Source organism: Pinus tabuliformis, chromosome Q (assembly GCF_031772625.1).
Source record: "Pinus tabuliformis cultivar Carrire ecotype Pingquan chromosome Q, CPIR1, whole genome shotgun sequence".
Taxonomy (NCBI): Eukaryota; Viridiplantae; Streptophyta; class Pinopsida; order Pinales; family Pinaceae; genus Pinus; species Pinus tabuliformis.
This window is the reverse complement of record NC_142296.1, coordinates 943,143,205-943,167,334: the sequence shown is the minus strand read 5'-3', so window position 1 is coordinate 943,167,334 and position 24,130 is coordinate 943,143,205. Positions and strand designations below refer to the sequence as shown.

Here is a 24,130-nt window from a genome sequence, read left to right as displayed (position 1 = left end):
GAACCACTGTCAACTACTGCATTTGCATTGCAACTCCCTCCCAACAGTTGCTGCTGAGAATCTATTGAAACAGATTCTCCACCATACCCATCTGTTCTCTGAACTGGATGAACTTAGCTCTCCCTAGAGATTTTGTGAGAATGTCTGCTACCTGATCGCCTGTGGGGACATACTACAGTTGGACTGCCCCACGTTGAACACAATCTTTGATGAAATGACATTTGATATCAATGTACTTCGACCTATCGTGAAATACTAGATTCTCAGAGAGTTTTATGCAACTCTGATTATCACAGTACATACTGGTTGCTCCCATTTTCTTCCTAAACAAACTCACCAGCAATTTCCTAAGCCATATGGCTTTGCATGTAGCCGTGCTGGCCGCCATATATTATGCTTCTACTGAGCTCAGTGCTACAGACTTTTGCTTCTTGTTGCACCAAGAGATCATCCCTAATCCAACGTTGAAGCAGTACCTGGAGATACTTTTCCTGTCCACTGAACTACTTGCCCAATCTGCATCTGTGAATCCGCTCAACTTGACATCATCTCCTCGAGTATATTTCAACCTAATCCCAATTGTTCCATGCACATACCTGAGAATGTGCCTAGCTGTTGCCCAATGTACCTTCTTTGGTTACACCATGAACTGACTAAGGGTGAACGAAACAAATGTATGCCCTAGCGTTGACTAGATACATGAGTGACCCAATTAGTTGTCTGTACAAGGTGGGGTCGACTTCCTTGTCCCCTGATGCATCTATCTTCTTCCAATTGGTAATCATTGGTGTTGCCATGGGTCTGCAGTCTTGCATTCTGAATCTCTTCAGAATTTCTGTAGCATATCTCCTTTGCCCAAGGAAGATCTCCCCATTCTTCTGCCATACTTCCAATCCTAGAAAATAGTGCAACAACCCCATATCTTTCATGTCAAATTTTGCCACAAAGTTCCTTTTGCAGTCCTTTATGAGCCTCGATGATCCTGTCAAAAACGAATCATCGACATATAAAACCAGAATGAGAGGCTCATTCTCCACCATCAGATAGTAGAGTTTGGGATCTGCATCACTCTTGATGAATCCCAACCACTGCAAGTAACTGTCGATCCAACTGTACCACGCCCTAGGTGCCTGCTCGAGCCCATATAGGGCTTTCTTCAATCTGCATACATGAGCGTGTCTCTTATGACTTTTGAAGCCTTCAGGTTGCTCTATGTATACCTCTTCTTCTATCATCCCATTCAAGAATGCTGTCTTGACGTCCATCTGGTGAATTTCCCATCTCATTTTTGCTGCTACGGATCTGACGGATCTGATAGAGGTATATCTAACAACTGGGGTGAAGGTCTCCTCATAGTCTATTCCTTCCTTCTGTGCATACCCCTTTGCCATGAATCTAGCCTTGTACTTCTCCACACTGCCATCTGCAGCGTACTTGATCTTGAAGATCCCTCTGGAACATACAATTGATATGTCTTCTGGACGAGGCACTACCTCCCAAACATCATTTGTCATGATAGAGTTGTATTCTTCTACCATGGCATCCACCCACACCTGATGCTGAGCGGCTTCCTGAAAACTGGAAGGTTCTACAACCTGAGCTACCAAGGCTTGATATCTATCAGACTACCTGCATTGTCTTTTGTCTGTCCTAGGAGCTCTGACAAGCTCCTTGGCATCTCTCAAGGTCTGACGCACTTCCCTACTGGCTCTACCACTAGTGGTGGGAGGTTCAATCAATTCCTCCTCCTGTTCCTACTGCTCCGTCTGCTGAGAACTTCTTGGATCTCCTACTCCTAAGGAGATGCCGGTACTAGTCATTATGCTCGACCGCTACGACTGTCCTCCTGCTTGTCCAACTTGTTGTCCCTGCTGCTGGACTAACGGAACCTCTGCTGACTGATCTCTTGCAGGCATCTCTCGAGATTTTCTGAAAGCTCTGTCTTCCATGAACTTTGCATCTTGCCTTCCTACAATCTTCCTATTACTAGGAATGTAGATCATGTATGCCTTTGAGGTTTCGTTATATCCTACAAGAAACCCCTTCTCTGCAATCTGATTTAACTTCATTTTTCATCTGGGATGTGACAGTAGACCACATTCCCAAAGCTCCTCAAATAACTTATTTTAGGCTTCTTCCCTGTGAAGACTCCTTCTGGTGTTTTTGTCCCCAATGCTTTATGAGGTGTTTTGTTTTGAATGTACACTGTTGTGTTACATGCCTCAGCCCATAGAAATCTAGGCAAATTCTGGTCATATAACATAGCCTTTGCAGACCCAACTATTGTTTTTTTTTCCGCTCTACTACTCCATTTTGTTGAGGGTTGTATGGATTTGTCCATTCTCTTTTGATGCCCTCATGTGCACAAAAACTTGTGAAGTCTTTATCAATGTATCTCCACTGTTATATGAATGCAACACTTGGATATTTTGCCTTGTTGTGTTCTCTATGAGTGCCTTGAACTCTCTGAATCGATCAAAGACCTCATCCTTGGTCTTTAGAAAATAGATCCAAGTCTTCCTGCAATGGTCATCATTAAATATGACAAAATATTCACTTCCATTAATAGCTTTGGTGGACACAGGGACGCAAATATCTGAATCAATCCCAACACGCCTTTTGCTCTTTTATCACTTATGGGAAATGCTGCCTTAGCATACTTCCCAAGTACGCAACCTCTACAAACATCATCATGATCAGTGCTGAGAATTGGAACACCCGTCACAGTTTCTCTGAGCATCCTAAGTGCTCCATGGTGTAAATATCCCATCCACCTGTGCCATAGTTCGTTCAGCTCCTTCCCGCTGCTATTATTCTTGCTTATCAGTGCCATTGAAGAATCAATATGCAACCTATATAACCTATTTCTTCTAGCTCCAATCTGTCTCACCTTCTTCCATCTAGAGTGTTTGACACACTTTCTTCCCCACAAAGTGTACATCGTACCCCTTGCCCTGCAATTGGGACACTGAAATTAATTTCATACCTAATCCTGACACATGCAATACATTAGTAGCACTAGTGTTGGTTCCTGTTTCAGTTTGAAACTCTATGGTAACTCTCCCTACTGGAGTACATTTAGTTTTGTTCCCCATAGTGATCTGCAAGTCCATTTGCTCCATATGATAGCTAGAGAAATATTCTCTAACTCCCGTCATATGAGATGAAGCCCCACTATCAATATACTAGATACCAGATGATATTGAACTTGACAAGCACACAAATTCATCTTCCAATCTGGAAGACAATTCTGAGGCTTCCTGATTACTGATTCTATCCATGACCTTTCTGTGTTATTTCTCCTTTCCTCCTTGACGCTGATTTTTCTACTGCAAAATGCTGCATCCTAGCTGGAAATTTTCTCTGCAAGGAAAACTACTGCTACTCCCTCTGCCTCTGGTAATCTTCAATATGGAAAATTTAGTTTCTCTGTCGACTCTCTCAGAGAAATAAATTTCCTCAAAAACTGACCCTCTTGGCCCAAGGGATTGCATTGCCTTAGAGGGTTTCGAATTGCTGCCTCTGCAGAGATTCGAACTACCTGCTTCCTTCCGCGCTGAGCTCTCTGGCTTATGATCTGTGCTCTGATACCATGTGAAAATTCCTAAGTCTAGAATCCTACTGCAGTAACTGGTATTATCTTTGTTATTTGTTAAATAAATTAAACAAATTATTTGCAGTTTGTAACAGCAAATATCAAAATAAATACACTGCAGCCTTCACAGATTAAATACTGTGGAAAAATAAATGCAAGGAAATTTAGAGAAATGCTAGGACACATATAAGCACATCAACACAGTTATTTTTGGACAATCGTCCTCGAAAAAACCCAACTTGGGAAAACTGGTGCATCAAATGAGGGTTTCTTTATTATTCTTCAGCAGTAAGTCATGTACAAGATATCGGATAATAAAAATAGAGAAAGAGACATTGAGAGAAATTTAACATTAAATTTCTCTCTCTCCACAATGATTTTCTGACCCCAGAATAGACCCTCTGCCCTCACACTAGTCTCACTACATCATCCTCTGTATAGTGATTGCATAGTGCCCTGATGAACTGTGTCCTCTCTCACGCTGACCCTTCCATAATTTACCCTACACTCTCAGACTACTGCTGATGCCCTCTCTCTCTCCCTTGCAACTCACCCTCTGGCTCTATCTTCTCTTGTTGAACTTCATCCACTGAGAAAATTGATCTGCGTAGGCAACTGAGTATCTGCACTGGTGTATTCTCCATTTACCCATCGACGACTTCTTATAATCTTCTGTTGGAGCACCAATGACCAAGATTAAAACATAATCGATGGCCTAGATTAATTTCCTGTCGATCCGTGTGAGTTTGTAGATGATTGTCACCACATCTCAATTAATATTGATTAATTAAAAAAATGGTTAATAATCTAGTGAGACACTTATGGGTGGAATTTCCAGAAACAATTTATGGGTTTTGGAGAACTCATTCATTCTAGCCTCTCCACAAAGTTTCATGGCTAGAACACATCCGATGCTACAAAAACTAACACCATTGCCATTGCACACGAGGTTCTACATAGTACATACTATGAAATCCTGGAAACATAAATCATGTCTTCTCAAGGTTGATTTGATTAAGGCCTACAATTGCGTAGATTGGGAGTTCCTAAAATTGGTATTGATCAAAACTGGTATGGCTCCACATAACATTAAATGGATTTTGGCGTGCATCAATACTGCAAATTTTGCAGTAATTATTAATGGATTGCCGACACAATACTTCAGAGCCTATAAAACACTGAGGCATGGATGTTCTTTGTCTCCTCTACTCCTTGTGATAGATTGTTTGAGTCACAAGATGAGGGGTGCGAAGGATAGAGGGCTGATCTTTGGGGTAAGGGTTACCAAAGATCATGCTGTCACTCATTTAATGTTTGTAGATGATTATTATTTGGCGGCAAGTCCTCTCTCGTTGAATGGTCGCATATACAAATGATCATCAAGATTTTTGGAGATGTTACAAGATTATGTATGAGTGGAACAAAATTTATCCTTGTCTATGGCAATAGAGAGGATCCGATGGCCAAGGACATTATTAAGTTATTTGGCATTGCATCCATTCAATTTGACGAAGGTTTTGTATACCTTGGTTTCAGACTAAAACCAAACAGATATTGCATCAAGGATTGGGATTGGATGATCAACAAGATACACAATAAAATGGATGGGTGGAAACACAGGTGGTTGTCGATGGGAGGCAGAATGATTATGCTGAAATCAGTGCTCCAGAATATCTCGGTATACTGGATGCATCTGTTTATGTTACCTCAAGAGATCATTCACAGGTTAGAAACAATTATGGGCAAATTCTTATGGGCAGGGTCCAACCTTACAGGGAAGATTCATTTGGTATGATGGACAACATTGGCTAGGCCAACTGAGGAAGGAGGATGGGGGATCATAGATCCATCAACTTTTAATAAAGCTCTGATTATCAAAAACATGTGGAGGGCTATGTCCAGATCCGGATTATGGTCTATAATCATAAGAGACAAATATATGTATGGCCAAATATTTACATCATGGATTAGGAATGGTGCCAGAAAGAAAGCATGTGCATTCTATATCTGGTGTAGCATGATGAAAAACTTGCAGTGGCTAATGGGATATATTCGCTGGGAGTTTGGTGATGAAACTAAGATTAAGATCAGATTAGATGCTATTAAGGGTATGATTGGGAATCACTCTTTCACTGTTCCAATTCTAAATTTCATCCATGACAAAGGCATACACCTCCTTCATCAGATCCATCATCATCATGACTATAACATCAATCAACAATAATGGAGGAGGGCAGAGGATATAGGGCTGCCTGATCGATATGTTAATGAGTGGGAGAGATACATTTCTCAATTACGTTATGCAGGAACAACTATCACAGAACAAGAGGACTATGTTGGTTGGGAACGTATGTTAAAAAAGGGTCTTCCGATGGTCAAAGATATATATCACAGGTTGCCTAGGACTGAGGGATTTCGTAGTTCACAAAGGTTACAGAAAGTTTGGTAATGGGAGATGCTAAGCAAAATCAAATGTTTTAGTTGGTTGGCAGTACATGACTGTGTACTGATTTGGAAGAACCTACAGCTCCGAGGCTTTACAGGTCCTGGAATTTGTCATATGTTCATGAGGGGACCAGAAGATAATGGGAGATGCCAAGCAAAATCAAATGTTTTAGTTGGTTGGCAGTACATGACCATGTACTGATTTGGAAGAACCTACAGCTCCGAGGCTTTACAGGTCCTGGAATTTGTCATATGTTCATGAGGGGACCAGAAGATATTGATGATTTGCTTATCAACTTTCCATATGCAGTGGCTGTGTGGGAAGGGGTTCTGGATACTTTGAATATCGCTCCAAGTAGAAATAAACAATATTTGGTTTCTTGCCTTTATTCATGGTTTATTTCACATAAAAGTCACAGAAACCTACCATTATACATCATGTGGTCCATCTGGCACAACAAAAATGCATATATATTTGATCAGAAAGGGGCTGTGGTTCGAGAAGAGGTGATTAAGACTGTTGCATATTACAACGAAATAGGACTGACAAAGAGGAGTTCTAGCAAAAGGCTATGCAGGTACAAAGACATATGGAAAGATTCGTGGTGGGATTTTTTGATGGAGCATGTTCTAGGAGGGAATGTGGGTGTGGTGGATTCATAGTTATAGATCCTGGTAAATTCTTCCATTTCTGGTGGGAAGGAGAACAGGGATCAAACAGTAGAGCAGAGATCATCACATTATGGGGAGTTCTTATAGTGGCGAAATGACTAGGACTTGAGAGCTTACAGGTTTTTGGAGATGCTAAGGGCATCATAGACAGGATAAACGAATATACTCGTTTCAACCCACCCATACTTTCGAACTGGATGAATCGTATCCGGGTCCTGGTTAGCACCTTCCAACATATACAGTTTGACCATATATACAGGGAACAAAACACGACTGCAGATCTACTTTCCAAGAGGGGTTGCTAAGGAGCCTGGTAAGTTCTATTTTTCAGCTTTTGAACAGGATGTGTTGATTAATGCAGGCAGCGTTAATTATTCATAAGAGATATAACTTTGATATTCCCCAAGGGCTATGTTAAAATTTTGAGGAAACATGTGATGGAAACTACGTTGTAATGATCTAGAGCATAAAGATACAACAAATGGGGACATATGGATAGATGAATATCCAGGAAACACATGATACTGAATAGACAATAGAAAGAATATAGGAGAAGAACAACAACAAATAGACATTTTTGAGGACAAGTTTAATATGTTATAAAAGACTGTAAAGAAAGAATCGATTATAAGCATATGTATTCTCTTTTTTATTTAATACGAAGAAGAAGTGTCTTTTTCCTCTGAGAAAAAGTATGTGTTTCTTTACTTCACAAACTCTTCGGAAGTTTGCAACAGGAATAGAACTTGAAATCATCACAGTATGGGTAATCACTGATACTCAAACCTCAGTCCTTGCAACAGGAGTAGAATTTGTTCAAATATCAGTACTCTGCAACAGGAGTAGAATATGTACTCATCACAGGATGAGTAAGCGCTGATACTCAAATCTCAGTCCCTAGAGTCATGGTCAATTTAAACATGAAAACCAGTGGATTTTTGCACTAGAGACTAAACACAATTCTTTATACAAAATAAAATTAAAGAATATCTCTATGCAATAACTTCAACGGCCCATTAGATTCACAATAGCTTGGTTTTCATAAAATGAACCAACATCCCAATCCTCAGTTGAGGATGACAGCGTCATGAGTGCCACCACTACTGTTCTCATACTGGGCCGGAGCTGAGGGTTCTCTTGAGTACAGGCTCTTGCAAGCTGTGCCATCTACAGTGCCATTGAAGTAAACCAAATTAGGGGGCATTTACCGTAATTTAAAGTATGGAAATGCTAGCTCTAAATTTGAGACTTCACATACCTTCCAAACTGAATCAAGCATATAATTGTTTCCGAGCCTGGGATCGATTAGACTTCTGAGACTTTCACGTCCATTAGGGTCCTTCAAAATACTTTCAAACTACAAATACAAGGAAAAAGTAGTAGGTCAGCAATCAACAATATGATAAATTTACTCTGATGTTACTACTACCAATTCGCATAAACCTAGATTTGATTCTGAAATTGAATTTCTGGCCTGGATAGTTGGACTTGAAAACAAAGCTCAAGGATCAGAAGGGGCAAAAAACAAACCAGAGTAACAAGTCCTTTTGATTCAGCTGAAACATCATCTATTCTTACAATAGCTTCCTTGGCTGAAATTATTTCATATAGAACGACGCCAAATGCATAAACATCCACTTTTGGTGAGACCTCTCCAAATTGAGCATACCTAAAATAGTACCACATATCTGAGAGTTAAACAGAAGCCATTGCTAATAAATTGGAATGCATATATTAAAGCTCTACTAGGCATCAATGTTAGACGTTGATGAAGAAGAATCTATTGCATCGATTCATGAAGAGCCTGTTGCTAAAGTTGGCACATAGTTGGAAGGAGATGCAGCTCTACAATACAAAGAGCAAGCAACCTGACAAGGAACCCCAAAACTTTATTACATTGGACTAAAAGGATAACCATCCCAAATCAACAAGTTGTACACCTTAGAGAAAATCAAAGTTAAGTTTCCCCAGCTAGAAATAAAGTTGTTGGGATCCAACAACTTCTAAGTGGGAATATTTGATCACAGAAAAATCCGGAGATCAATTAAGTCCGTCACTAGAGAAGTCATGCTTATCCTTATGTAAACACAAGACAAAATAGAACAAATGCATTGGCACAGATGGACAACTCAACAATTAACATGCAGAAGACCAACGGCGATGACAGATCATCTTCCTCTCTCTCTCTTCCTCTTCCCAAAACTTTTGTACATTATGTAATTTAGAGTATGAACAAATAGGAAACAAAGTGATTTATATTCCATTGGCTAGATACTTTATACCCCATCATGAGATTGTAAACAAGTTGTTTTGTCTGTTGAATCTTTGTTGTTACCAGCTTCACCTTGTTAATATTTCGTTGTACAGTTCTACTCAATTAAGGGAAATTCTAAGTTGACTTTGTTGTCTGATCTATTGCATGAATGAATTTTCAATGCATGGATCCATTTATGTCTAAGTTATCTTAATAATTTTCCATGCCATAAGTTAGTGATTGTGTGTCTTGAGCTCGTCACAACTTATGTTGTTGTTTCAGTAATCCCGTTAGCACACACACACATTTAGATCAACTAGTCTCTTATCTGCACAACAAAATCTCAAACACAACTTTGTAGAAAAAGTTGGCATCCGATGCAACTTTCCCAAACTACAAGAAAATTGGTGATACAATGTGACAAATATGCTCGACATGGATGATATAACCATCAATAAATCTTCTATGTTATTGAAACTCACATGCTGAATGCCACAGTGTTGACAAAACTATTTAAAGTTTAAATAATCGAACCTCACATGATTTAACACCGTTCTTTAGGTGGTCAAAGCTAACATAGTCCTAGCTCACTAATTCATGGCTCCACCAACTTACCATCTCTATCATCACTTATTGTTTATACTTGTTGAAGGATTGTCTTTGCTATCTCACCAAGTGACAAATAGTTTCCAAGGGTTGTCATAGCAAGCTAACCCTGATAATAACTAATTTATGAGGGCTATTTGTTAGCTTGCCCCAATAATTAAGAAATAATAAATAGACGCCAAGCTAGTATTATTTATGGCAACTAATTATTAGGCCAGGAATTAAGACTCATGATGTGTATAGATACAATTTAAAATATATATAAATACAGAGAGATTTTTCTTATGACAAGAAAATAAGGGAAAGTAATACCTACTCAAAATTCACTCTCGCCAAGAAAAGATGCATATTACCAATGAATCTTCATAATACTCCGTAATGCAGCTTGGAAATGCCAAATATACAACAAAATTTGAAACTATGGAGTTACAATGAAGATCTTTGCAGTTAAGGAAGGTGGGTCATATATACCAACAGAATGCTTTCAAAAATATTATACAAATCTATCATTCTCATGGGTATAAATACCAGAAGATTTTGTGGAGAAATAGGTCCCACTCATACTGTTCCAATCAACCTTCTTGTCTCTAGGCAATGCTGACAACTTCCTCTTTGTGCTAGCTTTGTAGATTAGGTATTTGTGTTTGATTTATCAATATGGTCTTTGGAACAATTTTCAAATTGGAATAGCCCTTTCCTTTTTCTACGAATGTAGGTTGTCCTTTAGTACAACATAAATGGCCAATGTGGACTATGCTTTTACAAAAATTCAATTACCTCGACCAAAGTTTTCTAGCTTTGTTTCCAAGGGAAGTACTAGATATCAAAGGTCAAAATCTATAGGGTCCACCTAGTACAAACCCTATTAAATAGATTACTTCTTTCTCTCCCCCAATCTCATGAAAGATGACCATAAGTGGTGTGGAGAGCCCATGTGTCTAGATCAGTGGAACCTCGCATCTCCCCTAGACCTACAAGTAATCTTGTTCCTAGCAAGGCTCTAATGCGGATTTTCTCATGGCACAATGCTTGGCTTTGATCCCATGTAATATTCCAAATGGAAAATTTACAGTAAATACCAAAACATGTCCTATGCTACAGCTTTAACATTTTCGATCAAGCAAATCTTCTAGTCAAATTAGAGCACATTAATAACTCTTTCAAGCAAATGTTTCCAAAAACATTCAAATTGCTCTTTGACACATTTTTTCAAACAGTTCGATTACAAAATCCAAGATTTTCACTTCAAAGCTCACACAGAGATTCCAACCAACAATTCACATGCAATATGGAATGAGAACAATTTTGATGCAAGACTGATCTTTACTGAGAGCGAAATGGCAAGTTACATTACAACTGTAGAGATTACACCTGGAACAATTATCTGCCAATTGAACTTATCTTTGAATTGCTTGAAAACCAATTCAACTTCTCTAGATATGCTACTACAGGCATAATGCCAAATTCGGCCTCTACAAATGACAGCGTTCCACAGGGATGTGCCCCCTAGGGTGGGGGATACGCTTCCTCGCTCCTCCACGCTCCTGAGACGGGGAAACTCCTAGGGAAACGTTTCCCCACATCCCCTTTTTTGGGGAAACTTGAGAAAACTCCGGGGGGCTTTTTTCTAGTGATGAAAAGCGCCCCCCCCCCCGCCAATTGTTTTGCTAATAACAATTAAAAACACAAAAAATTACAAATTTTAATATAATTAAAAAACAAAAATAAAATCTAAAGGATAAATTAAAACTTTAAAACATAATCATTCACATTTCTCATTCATTTCAAATTAACCCTACGATTTTACCTTGCCACCCAACATTTTCCTTTTATTGTCACTCGACATTTTACCTTGCCGCCCAACATTTTCCTGTTATTGATGCTCGACATTTTCCATTTGCAATTTGCTATGATTTGGATTTACCATCGATCGGGGGCCCGAGACATTTGGAGCTACAATTTTCATTTTGTGACTTGGAGTTGCTGGATTGGAGCTGCAATTTTCATTTTGTGACTTGGAGCTACCGGATTGGAATTGCGATTTATTATTTAGTATTTTTTGAGAAAGTTACTAGTGTTTTCACTACTTTCTATGTTTACTTTTAGTTGAGTATTCTATGGCTATTTTAGACTTTAGCATAATGTCATTGTCATATGATGAATTTAATTTCGATATGCATTGTGTAATTTCAATTCTCAAATGATTAATTTAATTTAGATATACCTTACACAATATTAATGCCCATTGTCAAATGATGAATTTAGATGGAACATTGCATAATGTCAAATGATGGATTTAATTTAGTAATTACTTTTAGATTTACAATTTCACATCGATGTTTGCAAAAATGTCAAATGATAATTCTGATTCATAATAGTCTAATATGAAATGATGATCATATTTAGATGTACATTTCATAATTATTAAGATTTACTATTTACTAATTTAGTTATTGAGATATTGTTGGGATTTTATTTTTTATTTTTATATATTAAATTTTTAATAATTTTATAATTTTTATGAATTTGACATCCCCTTGTTTCCCCGAAATTTCTCTAAATTTTGGGGTTGCTTATATACGTCCCCCTTGTGCGTATCTTAACTCCCACATTTCCTCGTCCTGGAAACTCGGTGGAACATTGACAAATGACCTGCTACAGGTATTTGGATTGTGATATCAACTGCTATCGGTATCTGAGATGGGATATCGGATCTAGAACAATGACTCCTTAGTTCTGTAATCTGATCCTTGGTGACTGATACCAAATCTTCGTGGGATTTGCTAATGATACAATCCCTTTTGCCTTAAAAGCATACATAGAATGATAAGGGGCAGTCTGATCCTCCTTCTACAATCATAACAAGAATGTGGCTAGAGAGATAATAATTTTGAGGTTGGGTTATCAACTCCGACACCAACAATTTGTCCTCATAGATATGGCAACAATACAACAATTCAGCCCTTGAGACCAATTCTGATTTACAAACTAACTTAGCCTTGAGATTGATGCATAAATCATATAACTCAGGTCTTGTGAATGGAGTTATGGTTCACACATGAAGTTGGCACTGAAACCCTTAATTAAATTGATGAAAAGTCATGGTCTCAAGTAGGAACAATTTCCCTCCAAAATGGCCATCGAACCCTTCTTCTAGTGTTTACTCGTCCCAAACAATGTGTCCTTTCTTCTGGTTCTCAATCAAGGTCTCGACCTCTTAAAACTTGAATTCGTCTTTGCTTGGATGTCATGACCCTTCTCAAACACATTTGTAACAGGGTGTTGCTACACAATTTTGGCTAAGGAAGAGAACCCATCATTTTCGACTTAGGGACTTAGGAGGCAATTCGACTTAATTTGGTTGCTAGTGGAATGTGGGGGCCACCCACATGGGAATTCGAATTGGCCCATTTGAATAGCTTGGAGGGAAAGTTGAATAGGTGGATGGAGGGGCCCACATGGGTCAAGGGAGGCCCAAGGAGTTATAAGGAGGGAGCAACTCTCATTTTTGGATTCATTCATACATCTTGCAAACAAAATCACTTGACTCTTCACTTTGCTGTTTAGCTGAGTCAACCTGCTGTTTAGCCACGAATCTCTCAAGCGGGAGATTCAACCTCTACTTCGAGGGACCATCCGTGCCCGCCCTAGAGAGGTAGTTCTACAAGGATTTCAGGAGTTCCGGGGCAGTGACATAGCACCACCAACCAGCCCAGAGCAGGGAGTGTGTATTTCTGGGAAGCCAGAGAATACGCAGAGGGAGATAGAGGCTAGCAGAGATCAAACTCTGAAACCAGATTCGCCCAAAAGTGGTGAAGTGTCCGAATCCTACGAATTAGAAACGATTCGCTGGGATTTGAATCCCAAAAACGGGACACGACGTGTCCTAACAGGACATGATCGAATCCCGGTTGTGTCCCGTTAGGACACATCGTGTCCCGATTTTGGGATTCGAATCCCGTAAAAGTGAAACCTGCGGCTTTAAAACATCGTTGTTCTTTTAATTGTCTACCATTTCTCTCATTCATCTTTGCAGACAATGAGGTGTGGGCAAGGAGCTAAGGGTTTGGAGTGTTCGGCAAGGAGATTCAAGCACTAGGTAAGTGCATTTCATCTCTATTTTTTTCATTTCTATTACAGCGGTTTGTATATGCATTTATTTTACAAATTTGTGCATGTTTTGATTTTTTTTACAGTATTCATGGCTCAATCAAGGGCAGCAGGTAGGGGGCAAAGGAAGGGGAAGAATATCCCCATTGGAGATGCCCCTCCTCCCCCAATATCATCAGAGTTTGCTGCAAGTAATGTTGAGGGAAGACTTCCTCCTAAAGACAACATTGAGAAATATCCCTTGTGGAAATATGTCACAAGAGAGGATGGGCCAAGCACTATGTTGCAGGAAACGTGGGGTAGGAGGGCGTTTCCGTACGGAAACGAGTACGAAACGCTGAAACGCGTTTGGTACGGCCCTAAAATGCATTTCAGGTCGTACTGCCACGTTTCACCAAACTGAAACGTGGCCAGTACGGCCTGAAATGCGTTTCAGGGCTATACGACCCACGTTTCAGCATTTACTTGTGTTTTTTATTTTTATTTTTTTTTAATTTGTTTTCTAATCTATTCTTACGTTAACCTAGTGACTTCAAGTTGCTTCAAGATGCCTGTCTAAAGTTATAAAAATGAACTTTTGCCCTAGTGTTGATATGCAATTCATGGTAATGTTTGAGAGTGGTTTCGCCGTCATTGGATTTCATATGGAGAAAGTAGAATTTTAGAACTCACTCAAAATCCAGTAGACTTATCTGTTTTTCAGGATTTCAGGATTGGGGGGATTGCAATGTTTCCATTGGATTTTATCATGTACTAGGGTATGGAACTTGTATTTAATCGAGAGAACAAAGCCCTCTATGCAGGGGAGACTCCCAATAATCAAGAGAATGTAGGGTACTAGGGTATGAAACTTGTATTTAATCAAGAGCACTAAGGTCATTCGACTATGTAGGAGGAGAGTCCCAGTCAAGCACGAGACAAAAAGTTAGAAATTTCTCGTGGCTGATTTTGGATATTTCTATTTTCATTATGTGATTATTCATGAGTAAATGTGATGTAAATTTAGATACTTATAGTTTATGCATTGACAATTGACAATTTTATCATAATGTAATAAATTAGAATGTATCATATATGCTTTATGATTGCACATACTTCTTAAATGTCTTAATATATATATATATATATATATATATATATATATATATATATATATATATATATTCGCGTTTCCCCGTTTCCAAAATTTGGGGAGGTCGTGTTTCGTATCGCTTCCCGTTTCGGAAACTCGTACCCGTTTCCCCGTTTTGTGCAACCTTGGCCAAGCATCAAGGGGAAGGGAGGAGGCAATGTGCATTGGAGATGCAACTTTTGCCAGAGTTCTTTCACAAGCACATATTACCATGTCAAAGGCCATTTGTTGGCTTTACCAGGTTGTGGAGTTGGAGCTTGTAAAGTTGTTCCTTTACAAAAGAGGAAAGAAATGGAAAAAGAGTTCACTGTTGGTATGGCAAATGTGGCTGCAAAATCAAGAAAAACCAAGAATGATGACCCCCTTCCATTTGAGGAAAGGCACCACCAAATTTCAATTTGAATGTTCCATTGGGGGACAAGTAGCAAAAAGAAAGGCAATATCATTTGGTCCAATGGACAAGATTTTTCAAAAAGAGAAATGGGAAGAGCTTAATCTCACCATTGCCTTCTTTTTCTATCAAAACTTCATATCCTTTAATGTTGCATGCTCACCTCTATTTATTGAGGTGTGCCGAGCTCTAACTCACAGGTCTCCATCATGGTATGTGCCTCCTGGTTCAGAGAAGCTTAGAACCACATTGTTGACGAAGGCAAAAAAAGAGGTCCAAAAAATGCTTGAGCCTATTAAAGCATCATGGCCAACATCTGGGGTTAGCATTGTTTCTGATGGATGGACAGATCCAACACAACACCCACTCATCAACTTCATGGTGTCTTCCTTGAATGGTTCAGTTTTCTTGAAAGTAGTGGATACACTTGGAGAATACAAGGATGCACAATTTATAGGTGAGTTATTTATTAAAGTTATTGAAGATGTAGGTGTTGATTCTTGTGTGCAAATCATTACAAATAATGCACTTGTTTGCAAGGCTGCTGGCATGATTGTGGAAGCTAAATATCCACAAGTGATTTGGATACCTGGCGTTGTCCATTCATTGAACTTAGCACTGAAATCCATCACTTCTGATGTGCTTTGGATTGGTAACATTATTGAGGATGCACGACATATCCGTAACATTGTGCAAAACCATACAAATGACCTCACTATCTACAAGGAGTACAAGTTACAACAATCTATCATTGTTGAAGATTGCTGATACACGGTTTGCCTCTTCATTCATCATGTTGAAGAGGTTGAGGGAGGTCAAGACTGCTCTTGGGGCCATGGTTATTTATGAGTTTTGGTCTTTTTGGAGAAAGACAGATCAAGTAGCCTCTAAAAGAGTGAAGGACACAGTGCTAGATGATGCTTGGTGGGAGAGCATAGATCTAATTATTCAAATCATGGACCCTATCATTTCTTTGCTTCGATTTGCAGATACAGACAAACCCATCCTAGGAGAGGTTTATGAGGGATGGGATTCCATGATTGAGTCTGTGAGGAGAATTATTCTACAGAGTGAGTGCCCTGAGTACGAGACATCACCAAAGGCCTTCTGTGGTACTATACAGGATATTCTTGTCAACAGATGGGACAATAATTGCACACCTTTACATTGTTTGGCTCACTCATTGAACCCAAAATACTATAGCCATGAGTGGTTGAATGGTGGACCTTCCCGTAGATTCCCTCCTCACATGGATGGTGAAATCTCACAGGGGAGGAAAGATGCATTCAGACGGGTTTTTCAGTATAGAGCATTGCTTGATGAGGTGGAGGATGTCTTTGTAGAGTTTTCCACTGGCACTGGTCGATTTGCAAGATATGATGTGATTAGAGACAGGGGGGCTAAGAAGCCCTATTCTTGGTGGGCAAATCATGGGGCAACAAGCCCTCCTCTTCAGTAGTTAGCCATGAGGCTCCTCTCTTAGGTGACTTCATCCTCTTGTTGCGAGAGGAATTGGATCACATATGGGAATTTGTATAGTGTGAAGAAGAGCAGGTTTGAGCAGTCTAGGGCAGAGACAATGGTGTATGTGCACACCAACCTTTGTCTTATTTACAAGCAGAGGGAAGAGTGGTTGAAGGGAAAGACAAAGATGTGGGATGTCGTTCCTGATGATATGGGTCTGGATAGCAGTGTGGAGTTGGCATTGGCCAACATGGATCTCAATGATCCAGTGCTAGAGCCTGTTAGATTTGATGACGATGATATTGTAGAGGGGTCATCCTCCACACCAGCAGATGTAGAGGCAACTATGGACACAGGGGAGGAGGAGGATGCAGAGGAGAGTAGTGGTGACCATGATGATGAGGACATTGATGTTGATTCTGATGATAACTATGAGGATTGATGACTCATGACTCATGGGCTACCTACTGCCTTGAGGCTTGTATATCTGTTGTTGTTTTATATTTTCTATCTATTTGCCATTGGCATTGCAATACCTATGTAACACATTTTGATTTGATGACTTAATGAGAAAACTATAGCTGTCAGTGTCTTTATCTTACTATCTTGTCTTTCTCCTATTGGATCATTGATGAATTGAATAGGTATTATGATATATCATTTATGAATTTAGAATTTATGATTCATTGATTTATCATTTATGATTTATGTGATAGTGACAAGTATTTGAATTTTGTATGTACTATGCATGCTATAATGTTACTAACTTACTTTGTAAACAGTAAAACTAACATCCAAATGAAGATCTATGTTTGAAATCAATGAATTTGTATAATTAATGAGAATGTGTAAGAAATATCTAATTTTTAATATATATATATATATATATATATAACGAATCCTACGTGTCCTATTCCGTGGGGTCAACGTGTTTGAATCTGACACTCGAATCCCCGTGTCAGGTGACTTAAAGATCAGATTGTTTGCCGGAGAGTTAGAGAGATGAGATAACAACAATAGACCAGCACTCTTGCTGAGTTTTACAGCCAATAGAGCCAGCATCCCAACAGTTCGAATTGTTGGGCTAGGGGACAGCGCAGAGGCCACTAAATAGTTTTTCGTGGAGCTTAGGAGCAGGTGTTTTAGGCCAACAACTCACCTAGGAAGTCAAGGATTGGATAGCAAGGGTCAGCCCAGCAACTTGGGGGCATTTCCAGGAGGATTTATAGGCAGTTTCCAGCAGGCCGAGTTTTGCAGTTGCAGCTGAGGTTGGGCTCCAAGGAGGGGGTTGAATTTAAGAAGTCTAAACTAGCCAAAATCCTTTCTGGGTATTTCTCGGTTTTTGACAAGGATCCCAAAGATAAAGTTTCATAATTTTCTGAGCATCAGAGGTGGGGTTTTAAGCCGTATCTTTGCAGCAGACAGTGTAGAATTGTTGGGGATTGAATAGTGCCTTTGGGGGTCAATTTTGGGTAGTCCAAATCGGGCCAAACCATTTCTGGGTTTTTGTGGGTTTTGGCCAAGGAGTTTGTGGCTGAAGTTTCATCATTTTCTGAAAACAAAGGAGGAGTTTCTTGCAGTCTCTTTCCAAGTAGTAGTGAAGTTTTCTAGGCATTGCAGAGCATTAGAGGAGCAGTAATTTCCAACATTTGAGATCATTGTATTATCACTTGGGTTCTATCACGCTTGCCATTGAGGCAAGCCCAGGTGCATTCCTCCATACTATTGTACTTGCTCCATTGATTAATAAAATGGCTCAACGGGTTCTTAATTCCAGAGTTTTTATGAGCATTCGCTGATTGTTTAAAATTTTTGTGCTATAAATCTTTTTTGTTTTGCATATCACTATTTATTTAAGTTTGGAACATTACAGTGGTATCAAAGCATGATCTTGGCCCAATTGTGGGAAATTAGCCAGAAGATCATGGAAGCTTTGGGTATGAGTGCACCATGACGAGTGAAACCGGAGACAAACCCGTGGCTCAAGCGAAATCCAATATGTAGAAATTCTGGGGTAGAATTCATTGGGACAATGAGAGGTTGGCCTAGTTGAGGAGGGTGACAGACCAAACCCATCCTCTCCCTTACAACAAAGATGTTAGAGGTGAGCAAGTCGTAGGGGTGCAGCCATCTACATCGTGTGGGGAAAGTCGACCAGATTAGGGCACCAGATCTCCTGAAAAGGAGCAGACAAGACAAAGACAGTTAGAGGGTGAGACTAGGGGGCACTTTTGCTAATGGAGACCTAGCTTTAGATATCGGGAGCTTGAGGAGGACGTTGAACATGATGTTGAGAGCCCATAGGATGGTGAGGAGCACATCGATATACCCAGTGTGGCGTAGGAGTCACCTTTATTAGGGACCTCTTTGATAGCCCCAGTTGACACCCTGGTGCAGAGGATAGAGCCTACTCGCATAGAGCCATTTGTTGATGGGGTGCCATCCTTGGACGAGCTGCTAACAGTGATTGCGGTATCTAGAGCCATGCCCAAGTTTACAGGTGATAGATGCCCACGACAATTCCATCAATTTCAGGTTAACCTTCTAGCATTAAAAAGGAAGGTCGTGTTAGTGCGAGAGGTGATTTTGCAGCAGAACGAGGAGCTAGAGGGCATGAGAGTGGCTTGTGCTGAGTCCACGGCCAAATTGACTCACGTTGGGGAGCAGTTGGATTCCCTACTTGTGCAGCTAGAGTGCACGTTGGAGTGTGAGAGGAGCCCCCTTCAGGCATACATAGATGGGGCTTGCAGCATTGTTAGGTTACCTTGGCCCATTAGACAGAGGGAGATAGAGCTATCTAGTTAGATTGTATGTATTGACCAGGATAGCGAGATGAGACGACCTAAGTTGCACACGGTGCAACACCCCCATGCTGGGGTTGTTCTATGTGCCGGAGTTTGTGTATTCGATCCCTCTCTTGGGGTTGGATGGTGAGAGATTCTGAGTTGTTACCCGGTGGAGTGGACTATGGAGATGGTAGTGGACCCAGGTGGAGGTCAGCAGGAGTTTCCAGGCACTGGGGATGCTGGAAGCCCCGACTGGCATTGGGATCTGGGAGGGACTACCTATCATTTCCCATGTATGTCGGTTGACTACAACTGGGATGGTGCAGTTGACCTAGTAGTTGAGCATGCACATTCTCTAGGGGAGTCCGATCAGCACCACTGGCCGACCAGTTTATGGACAGACTCTTTTGGTTTTCTTGGTATGGCATTTGTACACGGGATCACTGGGTGATCAACATACTCTGGCAGGAGTTTGTTGGAGGAGGTGGCATTGGCAGGCCACCAGATAGTGTCTTGCATGGAGCTGGGGGCTTTTCACTTTTGTGTGGGGCACAGAGGATGCATAGGAGCGGAGCAGTGGTGCCATCACTGGTGACACATAGGGAGAGTCACTTCTCAGATCCCTTAGGGGGGGATTTGGAGGGAAGATCCATTCATCAGCCGGGATAATGATGTGATGGTGGAGGTGATGACACTGATCGGGTGTGGCCTGACACTTAGAGCAGTGTGGAAAAAGTCCCGAAAAAATCGGGATTTATTCCTAAAAATGCAATTTTTTGGGCGAAACGATTATATCGGCCGACTTTTTGACGATTTTTTAAGAAACGAAAAAATCGCGATAAAATCGAATTAATCCCGATTTAATCGGGAGTCGATTGAAAAAATCGGCTGGCATTAAAAAATTTATGTCCGCGGGCATAAAAAGCCGGAAATCGTTCGTTTTAGTTTTTCACTGTGTTTTGGCTTGTTCCGCTGTGGAGAATCGAGGGTTTCGACTGTCAAATTTTCGGTGTGCATTTGCAAGTTGCAACGTTGCCATTGCAAGAGTCAAGACTCAAGAGGAGCCCCCGCAAGCCTCAAGGTATGCTCAGAGCCTCAGAGTCCAGACTATACGCTGTTAAAAATTAAAAGCTACGTATTAAATTATTAATACATTATGATTAATAGCGGGCAGCGGAAAGCCATGGCCCATTATCCAAATAACAAATCGACAAAATATATATAACTGTTATCATTTATGTATATTATATATATTATAAATGTTCAGCGGCAGCCGCTCAGCGTTCACTGTGCCCATTATCCAAATAACAATTTAATCGACAAAATATATATAACTGTTATGTATATTTATGTATATTATTATTTATATAACTGTTCAGCCGCTCAGCGTTCACTGTGCCCATTATCCAAAATTCAAATAACAAATCGACAAAATATATAACTGTTATGTATATTTAATATTTATGTCATTGTATATTATACAACTGTTCAGCCGCTCAGCGTTCACTGTTAAGTTTTAACAACTTATGACCATTGTAAGATACGGTGATACCCTCCTGGAGATATATTAATTATTAAATACCCAATAAATTTTCCAAAGTTTTGTGTAATCTGTCTCAGACTCTCAGACTCCAGAGAACTTTCATCGAACAGTTTGAGTGAGGTAGGCTGGCCGCTGTAGGTATGTTTTTGACATTTGTTTGTTTGCTAAAAGAGATACATATGTTTTTGTTTATAACTTTATTTTCTCAAACAGTATAGCTGTTAAGTTATTTATAATTTTATATCAGTCAAATAATGAAAACACACAGTCCTTGACTCCTTCATTCAGCTTGATAACAAGACTCTAGCATATCAGTCCCCTTTTGGTGAAGGATATCAGTCCCACTTGAAGAATGCTAGCTCAGAAATTGAGCCCACAGTGTTAACATATAATAATAAATATTAAATATATATGGCTTAAGTGTTCACTGTTCGGTGGGTCTAAAAATTTAAAAAATTAAAAATTAAAATTACTGTAAATTTGTAATTTAAATTTTAAATTTACTAATTTGTTTCTAAATTCTGAGTGCAATACAAATTACTAATTATATTTTGCTGATTTGAATTTGTTTCAATTTTTTTTGTGCCCAGGTTTAAACTTTAAATTCCAGCTCAAAGTTTAAAACAAAATGCCGAGGATTTTGGATTCTATGTGGGAGTTTGGTGAGCCTGATGTTATACCCGAAACTGGGGCGGTCAATAGAATGTATTTGACTTGCAAGTTGTGTGGCAAGCATATGTCAGGAGGCATCAACAGATTAAAATTCCATTTGGGGCAAATTCCGGGCCAAAATATTGAACTTTGCACAAAACCAAGTCCAGAAATCATCCGACGGGCCATTCAATCATTGATGGATAAAGAGGAAGGAAAAGACACCAGGGCAGCACTAAGAAACCAACTTGTAGGGGGCTCAAGAGTGGGGGGACCTGAGAGTGGCAGTGCTTCTACAGCAGCATCACCTTCCTCACCCATGGGTACTCATCCTTCTATCTCATCTTTTTTTGTTCCTAGAACAACAGCTGGTTCACAACCTGGGATCAAATCATCAATGAAAAAAAAGGAAAAGGCAAAAGCTGACAAGTTGGTCAGTAGGTGTCTTCTATGGAGTGATGTTCCCTTCAACATTGCCAAGACAAACCCATTCTACCAGCCTATGTTTGATGTTGTCGCTGTCGTTGGCCCGGGGTACAAAGCCCCCACCTTTGCAGAGTTGAGAGGGCCTCTTCTTCAAGATGAAAAGACTGAGTGCACTGCTAGATTGGCAGAGTTTAGGGCATCATGGGAGCACACTGGATGCATAGTCATGTTAGATGGTTGGACTGACCAGAAGGGTAGGACCCTTCTTAACTTCTTGGTTAGTTGTCCCAAGGGGACAATGTTTATGAAATCTGTTGATGCATCTGCACACATTAAAGATGCACGTTTATTATGTGAGTTGTTGGACCTCTTCATTCAGGAAGTAGGCCCAAGAAATGTTGTCCAAGTCATAACGGACAACGCTGCAAATTATGTTGCAGCTGGCAAGATGCTTATGGAGAGGTATCCTAACTTGTTTTGGACACCTTGTGCTGCTCATTGCATTGACTTGATGTTGGAGGATATAGGTAAAATTCCTACTGTGAGGGATATTGTTGAATCATCCAAGAGCATAACAAAATTTATATATAATCATTCATCTGTGCTTAGCTTGATGAGAAAATTCACCAACAACAAAGAGTTGGTGCGGCCTGCCATTACACGATTTGCCACTACTTTCATATCTCTTCAGTCTCTGTTGAATTCTATGTGGGAGGTGAAGAGCATGTTTCTCTCAGCGGATTGGCGTTCTTTAGCTATTAGCCGCAAACCGGAGGGAGAGGGCATATGCAGACTAGTTTCATATGATCAGAGCTTTTGGGCAGGAGTAGAGGAGGTGTGTGCCATTTCAGAACCTTTGGTAAAGGTTCTTCGGTTGGTTGATGGAGAGAAGCCCGCAATGGGCTACTTGTATGAGGCCATGGATAAGACCAAAGAAGCCATCCGTGCTTATTATGCAGATAAGGGAGACGAGGGGTTAGAGAAACAACAGGTCATATGGAGAGTGATTGATCAGCGATGGAACAATACCCTCCATTGCCCCATTCATGCTGCAGGTGTCTACCTCAACCCTACATTTTCTTATGCTTGTGGTTTCAAATTTGATGCCGAGGTGATGGACGGATTCTTCAGTTGTGTCAAGAGGATGGTGTCATCTAAGCAAGAACGTGAGGAGATTTCTAAAGAAATGGAGGTCTATAGGATGGGAGGTGGCACATTTGGTTTTAACATGGCTATTAAGAATAGGATGACCAAAATGCCAGGTAAGCTTCAGTTTGTTTCAAACCTTCAAGTTTAGAATTTCAATGTTTTTTTTTTTATGTTTCTCATTTTTCTTTTAACTTGTAGATGCTTGGTGGACAAGCTATGGTGCTAGAGTACCCCATCTCCAAAAGCTTGCCATTCGAGTGCTTAGCCAAACATGCAGTTCCTCTGGGTGTGAGCGCAACTGGAGTGTATTTGACAAAATACACTCCAAAAAGCACAACAAGTAAAAACTAAAAAGATTTCAAATTAATTTTTTTGAATTCGTTTGATTAATTTTAATATTTAAATTTTCGAAGTACTAATTTACAATCTATGACCCTAATACAGATTGGAGCCCCAACGCCTCAATGACATGGTTTACGTCTACTACAATCTTCGATTGTGGGTGAGACAACTTCAGAAACCTACTGATGTGGAAGCCATCTCATTGGAAAATATTGATACCATCGCTGCATGGAGAGTCGAGACTGAAAGGCCGATCTTGGACACGATCCCGGATTGGTTAGGTGTGGATCTAGAGGATGTAGCAGTTGCAGAGGAGGGAGAGCCAGAGATAGAGGAGGAGGAGGCGGAGCAACATCAGGGTCAGGAGGCAGTAGCAGAGCTAGATGAGGATGCTGAGGAGGAGGTGACACCATCTAGGGTGGGCAACAGCAGCGGCAGCATAGCACAGAGGCCACCTCTTCCATCGGCTTCTAGAGGACGATTGAGTCCATTTCATTTTGTATCCCCAGGGGCAGGGTCTTCTTCCTCTAGAGGAAAAGGCAAAGCCATTCCCTATTCCCGTAA

The 24,130-nt window shown here is 40.2% G+C and overlaps 1 protein-coding gene across 1 annotated transcript in view; it reads right to left on the bottom strand.

The window, feature by feature from the left end:
- Positions 1-7,337: 7,337 nt before the first annotated feature.
- LOC149222571 (chitin elicitor receptor kinase 1-like) overlaps positions 7,338-24,130 on the bottom strand; it is a 361,400-nt gene continuing 344,607 nt past the window's right edge. The window contains exons 10-12 of the mRNA XM_089385512.1: positions 8,243-8,381; positions 7,971-8,069; positions 7,338-7,879 (exon numbers count right to left, since the gene is read on the bottom strand). Of these exons, the coding sequence (XP_089241638.1) occupies positions 7,718-7,879; positions 7,971-8,069; positions 8,243-8,381 (400 nt within the window). The 3' untranslated portion in view covers positions 7,338-7,717. The remainder of the gene's footprint in view (positions 7,880-7,970; positions 8,070-8,242; positions 8,382-24,130) is intronic.